Raw genomic sequence first — 7,299 nt, forward strand, 5'->3', positions numbered from 1 at the left:
ACTGCAGTGCCTGTACCTCGTTACTGCAGCTCCCATGCTGTCTTTGAATTTACTGTGCTTGACCAGTTGGGCCCTCATCGTCTCACTCTAGCCTAGTTTTGCAGGTGTGTAGCAAACACTGAAACACACTCATACACAAAGTTGTCACCCCACCAACAACCTCACCCTGCTCAGTTACACCCACATAGGCGGACACTGTCACACCTATGTCAAACTTAGCCCAGCCCCTCTTGTACCCTGCTCCCCATTGCCAGTTTCCCATGTGGGGTTTGTAATAAGGTGGATCCAGGAGTTAGTCCTGCTCTCTTCTGGGTGACGCGGATTGGGAAGGGTTCTGCACGCAAAGAAATATTTTAACCTCGCTGAGTTAACTATACAATAAACTGTAAAAGAAATCTGATTTGTTTTTCAAGAGAAGCCATGAAGTGGACATGGGTGCTTGTTGCAGTCTTGCTGTCATTTGGGTGGCAATCACTGGCCAAGGAGAGCTTGGACTTCCCTGAATATGACGGTAAAGACCGCGTACACAACCTTAATGCCAAGAACTATAAGTCTCTGATGAGGAAGTACGACGTTATGGTGGTGTACTACCATAACCATCCCGGATCCAGCCGCGTCGCCCAGAGACAGTTTGAGACTGAGGAGTTGGCCCTTGAGGTGGGTTGAGCTGAAAAAGGAGGAGTAATTTGAAATAGATCCAAAATTAATATAAATTAAATAGATTCATGAGTACTATTAAGATGTTAGATTGATTTTTTAACTTTATATTTCATTTTGGGTTTAAAGGTTCAAAATCTAGATATGAATGTATCCATAGTTTGCAAAAATTTAAATGCATGAAAAAAAAGCAAACCTACATATTGCATTGTTTTATTTTGCTTGTTTCTTAATTGTTTTTTAACCAAGGATTGCGTGTGTTGCTCAATGCATGTGCATTCCAATCAAACATTAGGACCCCTCTCAGCCTGGAGACTCAGCAGTTTTCGCCACATTACATCACCATCCAGCATAAAGCTTCAGCATCAGTTCTCAGGGTGTCAAACAGCAGTTTACCAAAGATCATTTTCAGTTTACAGATGATTTTAGGATGTACTAAATATCACATGATCCCCAAACAGTGCTCCTTGCATTCAGTCATACATTTAATAACAAACGTTTTAGATTTAACATTTCATTAAAACGTCTGAAAACAGCTTCGTTTTTTTCCCCCATTTTTTATTTACAAGATTTAAGACGGAGCTGACATCATTTAAAAAAATGCTCTTTTAATTTCATTAGTGACAAAAAAGTATGGATGTGGAAAATTTGTGCAATGCAAAAATCCTTAGGTACAGTATTTTATCGGATGCAGCTTGCTTAATGTTCTGCGTTAAAACTGAAGACGTGTCAAACCACTCCATGTTGCAGAGATACGCAAAGAGGCTAATCTCTGTTTTTATGGACATTCCACAACTTTCATGTAATTTAAAAGAGGCTTTGGGTCTCAGATCCCAAATGAGACATATAAGGGCATAATTTTTTTATCATAGTCAGAAATGTATGAAGCAAATAGTGACAAATGAGACACTGAACATTCCAAGAATAGAAATATGACTGGAATGTCTGCAATAAACCTATTTAAAACATCAACTGACAGTCAAATTTATATTGAAAATATAAATAACGGAGGATAATGGTGATAAAAATAAAACTAATGGTAAATATTTGAAAGAAAAACATTAAAAAACCATAAAGAGCAGGAGATTAAAGTGAGCATCTGCCTTTAGTATATCACATCATCTCAGCAGGCTCTGGTGTCTAAGAGAGTGGGGGGTGGGGGTTCAGTCAGGGCTACAAGCCAGCAGCACAGGGGGTTCTGGATCCAGTGATGCCACCTCAGCTCCCTGCTGTGACTGACACTTGCAGTACTGTACTTGTCAGCGGATCCCTGAATGCTGAGCATCACTGCTGCTTCACCAAAATAGTCCCTGGGCTGGTGATGCCCCTCAGGTTATATTTAACCTGAGATGCTTGAGTTGTGTTTCTCCTTGCAAATGTATAGTTATTGCAGTTAAATTAGGTGGTATTGTCAGTAAGAGGCAACAGCAAAAAGATGGAGCATTTCAGACGTTATGGTACTCTGCTTGGATTAATGCAAGATAAACTGCATATAATATAGTGTATAATATGATGTTATGGAGACTCATCACCACATGACAGTTTCTGTAGTTTTAAAAAAAATGTACGTACTAAACAACTTGCAATATACCAACAATGTAATTTAAACTGCTTCACCTTTCCAATTTCTGTGCTTCTACTTCTACTGTATGCAATATGAGCTGCTTTTCTCTGCCCCACCTATTTGCAACTCCATTCTAGCTCAAAGCAATGCAAGGAATCATCTGCACAACAACCTGCAGGACAGCCTGTTTACTCTGACTATTTATGCCAGTAAAGGCAGCTGTTCAAGATCTCTTACACCACTTATACGTGTGTACGTGAGTAAGTGAGCGAGGAAGCGAGTGCTTGTTAGTCCTTAAATGCACTCAGACAACCTTAAACCACTTCCTCAATGCAAGAGGGTCACAGCCTATTGGTGGAATCGACTGTCAGTCATTAGGTTCATGTTCCATACAGATTTAGAAAGTGCAGAAGCAGCTCTCTGAAAAGCAGGCTTTTATGGTAATGAAGCTCCTAAGTGCAGTTTTTGACAATATGTGCACATGTTAACTGCATTTTAAAAAGACATGGTCAGGAAATAGCGTGTTTTGTTTTTGCAGCGTGCTGCCCAAGTCCTGGAGGAGTTTGAAGATGAGGATATTGGAGTTGGACTCATTGATGCAAAGCTTGACAAGGTCGTTGCAAAGAAATTAGGTAAATAAGGTGAAAGAGAGATGGTAAACACATGCAGAAATCGGTATCAGACACTGATGCAGATGTAACATACAGTAGCACAAATTTGTAAAGTGAAATAAAAATAATGTGTGTTTTTTAAAATAGTTTACAGGTCATTATTTCAGGTCTTTTGCATCCTTTCCTGTTAAAACAAAGCATTCCCACACCATGATACTGCTACCACCATATTTAATGATGTGGATTAAAAGTCTCCACAACTTTCTCCCTGATCTGTCTGCTGTGTTCCTTGGTCTTCATGATGCTGTCTGTTCACTAATGTTCTCTAACAAACCTCTAATGCCTTCACAGAGCAGTTGGATGTATGGCACATGCTGTGCTGCGTTAGGTCAGTCTCTTAATAACTGTGTTTTTTTCTTCCCAGACCTTGAAGAATCTGACAGCGTCTTCATCTTCACCGATGATGAAGTTATAGAGTATGATGGTGAACTTGAGGCAGACACTCTTGTGGAGTTCATCTATGATGTTCGTGAGGATATAATCGCCCAGTTAATAGCCAGCCTCGTTGAAGCATGAAGAATGAAAAAAATATTTTAAATCAGAAAAGTCAGGATGTGTTTGAAAATGCAAATACATTCAAAACAGGGCATTTTCAAATTTACTTGACCTTTAAATCAATGAGATGAATGGAGCGGCATTTTCCATTCAGTTCAGTTCAATTCAGTTCAACTTATTCAAGTCCAACTGTCTGATTTAATCAAATTATACACATTCAAATTTAATACAGTGTGATATTACAATGCATAGAAATTTAGTTTATGATAGCTTCCGATCACCAAAATTATCTAAGTAATACCCTCCAGTTGTATTTAACACTGACCTTGCAGCAATTCCTTATCCTGAGCAACCATCTGTTGGTTATGGCAACAGGGAGTTGAGAAAACAGAAAGCAGGAAGAAAAAAGCACATAACCACTGTTCCAGGAGTACATTTACTGGGAAAAAAAGAATGAGATTATACCAAGTTAATGACAGCAATAGCTCGTTCAGTTGCTGTTTCCAGGAAAGAGACAGCTAAGCACAGAAACACTTTGCCAGCAGTACTTTTCATAAAAACAAAAAAGACACAATATAAAAGTGTATACAAAAGTTTATTGTTGCAATTAGTCGCAATGATATGATATCTAGCAACAAAGCTAGGTTTACATCAAACAAAGGTCCACAACCCTTGGATGAGGTTACCATAGGAATCCTTTTCCCAGAGTAAAAAAATACGTAGCACTTAAGAAAAAGTAACTCAACTGTGAACCCTGAAAATGCCAAAAGCTTTAATCAAATCATGATTTCAATAACCTACATCATCAACTGATCTTTTTCTACCCTATTATTAACCTAGCAAATTGGAACCCTACTATAGTAAATGGACTGAACTTATATAGCACCTTTCCAGTGATACCAACCACTCAAAGCACTTGAAACTAGCGCCACATTCTTCCAACCACTCTCAGAAACATGCACATATTCATAAACCACTATGCAGATCAGGAGGCAGCATTTCTTGTCCAGGCACACATCAACATGTGGCTGGTGAAAACTGGAATTGAACAGACAACTTTCAAGACAACTACCCTTCCCACTGAGCCACAGTTGTCTCAAAACTGTGTTGCTAATCTGAAATGCACAACTCAATTTACTCTGTATTAACAGACTATATGTAAGTTTTAGTCATTGTTGCTGTTAGTAATGTTCCTTGCATTTCCCATGCCATCTTGCCTTTTTCTGATAAGGGCTTGTATTTGCTGGCTATATGGATATTTCACCAGATTCTCACTGTGGTTCTCTTTTCTCTTTCCTTCAACTTCATTTCTCCCACAGGTTCTTGAGGACCCTGTGGAAATTATTGACAACAGCAGAGAACTGAGGGGCTTTGAAAGCATCGAAGAGGACGTCAAATTGGTGGGCTACTTTAAGAGTCACAAATCAGAACGTAAGAATATTGTGATGGCATGATTACCATATCAAGCAGCTGTGTAGATAGATGTGAGATCAGAATTATAAAGCCTGGTATAATTTCAAGGGTCTGCTTTTGATTTAATCAAGCACAGAATCAGCAGCAGTGATGATGACAGCAACAAATGTATATTCTTCAGTATTCCATGTAAAGACTAATCTACTGAAATTACTTGACAAATAATTGTAAAATTCCAGATTTTGCAGCTTATGTTGATGCTGCTGAAGAGTTCCATCCTCACATCAAGTTCTTTGCAACATTTAACCCTAAGGTAAGCTAATTACAGTAAATCATTCATTTTGTGAAAAGCCTTCATAGTGCTCCTTCAAATCTCAGCTTTTACATTTCTGGACAGTTTCTTGGTGCCAGTCCATAAATAGATTCATCAAATTCAACGATGAAAAGCCTTGTCATAGACTAATAATAATTACATGCCAGATAGTAAAAGAAACTGAACAAGTATGTTTTTTTCTAGAGGGTTTACTAGTGGAAAGCTTTTTCTTGCTCAAGTAATCCTGGCAATATTCCTTAGCTTTACAAACTTGCGTCTAAACAAACCAAGGACCAAAGAACAAATGAGACTAAAGTGGAGATGTTTGGCCCTGCATGTTTGGTGCATATCAGCAGAAACACATCATACCAGCTATCAAAAACAGCAGTGGAGGGGTGATGATTTGAGCTTGTTTATCCAACCACAGAACCTGAATACCTTGCAGTCACTAATCAGAGGTAAACTCCTCTATACACCAAAGTATTCTGAAATTAGTTTGAGGGAAGCTATCTCCCCACTTGACTGTTGAATAGGGCAGAAAATTACAAAATATTAATAATAATAATAATAATACAAAAACCAAGATATTACAAGGGCCTAGTCAAAGACATGATGAGACCATAAGTGATCCGTACCTACCAATATCAATGAACTATAGCAAGGTTGTTAAAACTCCTAAACAAAGTGAGGCACAAATAAGACTATCAGGAAAACGGTTACGTTCTTTTATTGCTGCGACAGGTAAAATTTGTTTTTATTTCACTACTTGTGCCTTTTTTGTTGCACTACATTTAGTACTTTTACATGTTATTTAATTCAGACATTTGCAGTGTTTTTTTTATGGGGAAATGCCTATTTTTATAAGACAAGTAGAGGATCATATTTTTGTTTTCTATACTTCATGTACTGTGGCATCAAGATTGTCTTGCTGAGCGTTGTGTTTTACTGTAATATGCAGTATTTCTTTACCTGTCAGAGGTCATAAGGTTATGACTGATACATCACTGATAGGCCTATCATGGTCAGAACACGAATTCAATTCTGTTTCTTTTGTCACAGGTTGCTAAGGCCCTGGAGTTGAAGCTTAATGAAGTGGACTTCTATGAACCCTTTATTGATGATCCTGTGGTCATCCCTGGAAAACCTTACTCTGAGAAAGAACTAGTGAAATTCATTGAGGATAATGACAGGTAGCCCCTATTGGTCGGTTTGCTACGATACTTTTATGAGTTAAAAGCGTAACAGTCAGAATAAACAAAAAAATGCCTGTGTGCTTGTTTAGACCAACACTGAGGAAACTGAAACCCAGCAACATGTATGAGATCTGGGTAAGAATATTTATACGGTACTTTCAGCCCTGCAGAAGTTTAAATTAATCAAACTAGCATTTCATGGAGAGGCTTTAAGTAAATTTAAACACTGAAAATATTTCTTACTTTCTGATATTATTTTAATCTGAAGTCCTTTAGAGTACAGATCTTTTGTTCTTCACAGGATGATGATGTCGGTGGAGAACACATTGTCGCTTTTGCAGAAGAGGCAGATATTGGTAAAGGATCCCAAATTTAAAAATAATATTCTTTAGTATGGTCAAAATGATACGAATCAGTAAATATACAAGTATATTATGAAGAACCAAAGGGAACAAAATTTAAGGTTTTGCTTTCCCTGTCATTTTCTGCTCCACAGATGGCTTTGAGTTCTTGCACATCCTGAAGCAAGTTGCTGAGGATAACACAGACAACCCTAACCTCAGCATTGTCTGGATTGACCCTGACGACTTCCCTCTGGTAAAAATATGTTGCAAAAAAATATGTCTACCAGAAACATGTGAAAACTAAGATTTAGCAGTAAACTGCTAAAGAAATGAAAGAAACACTTTGAAAACACATCAGACCTAAATTGAAAAAAATATATGCTTGATATCCACGCTGATATGGAAGGGGTAATGTGTTAGGAACAAAAGGATGCCACATAATTTGATCAAAATGAAAATGATCAACCCATAGAGAGCTTAATCCAAAGTCACCAAGATATTTAAACTGAAAACTGATGGGACAGGCTTGTCCAATTTGCTGAAATGTCATTGCAGCAACTCACAGTGGTGCTCAGTAGTTTGCAAAGCAAGGGGTCTAACAATAAATCTAAGGATTTCATTATGATACCTAATGGCAGCAAGGGTGCCA

General features: G+C 38.0%; 1 protein-coding gene across 1 annotated transcript in view; it reads left to right on the top strand.

The window, feature by feature from the left end:
- The first annotated feature begins 244 nt into the window (after positions 1 to 244).
- Positions 245 to 7,299, top strand: part of casq1a (calsequestrin 1a) — a 10,924-nt gene continuing 3,869 nt past the window's right edge. The window contains exons 1-9 of the mRNA XM_047369481.1: positions 245 to 657; positions 2,760 to 2,853; positions 3,257 to 3,357; positions 4,707 to 4,818; positions 5,040 to 5,113; positions 6,173 to 6,303; positions 6,396 to 6,441; positions 6,608 to 6,662; positions 6,803 to 6,903. Coding sequence (XP_047225437.1) covers positions 421 to 657; positions 2,760 to 2,853; positions 3,257 to 3,357; positions 4,707 to 4,818; positions 5,040 to 5,113; positions 6,173 to 6,303; positions 6,396 to 6,441; positions 6,608 to 6,662; positions 6,803 to 6,903 — 951 coding nt within the window. The 5' untranslated portion in view covers positions 245 to 420. The remainder of the gene's footprint in view (positions 658 to 2,759; positions 2,854 to 3,256; positions 3,358 to 4,706; positions 4,819 to 5,039; positions 5,114 to 6,172; positions 6,304 to 6,395; positions 6,442 to 6,607; positions 6,663 to 6,802; positions 6,904 to 7,299) is intronic.

Source organism: Girardinichthys multiradiatus, chromosome 6, assembly GCF_021462225.1.
Source record: "Girardinichthys multiradiatus isolate DD_20200921_A chromosome 6, DD_fGirMul_XY1, whole genome shotgun sequence".
Taxonomy (NCBI): Eukaryota; Metazoa; Chordata; class Actinopteri; order Cyprinodontiformes; family Goodeidae; genus Girardinichthys; species Girardinichthys multiradiatus.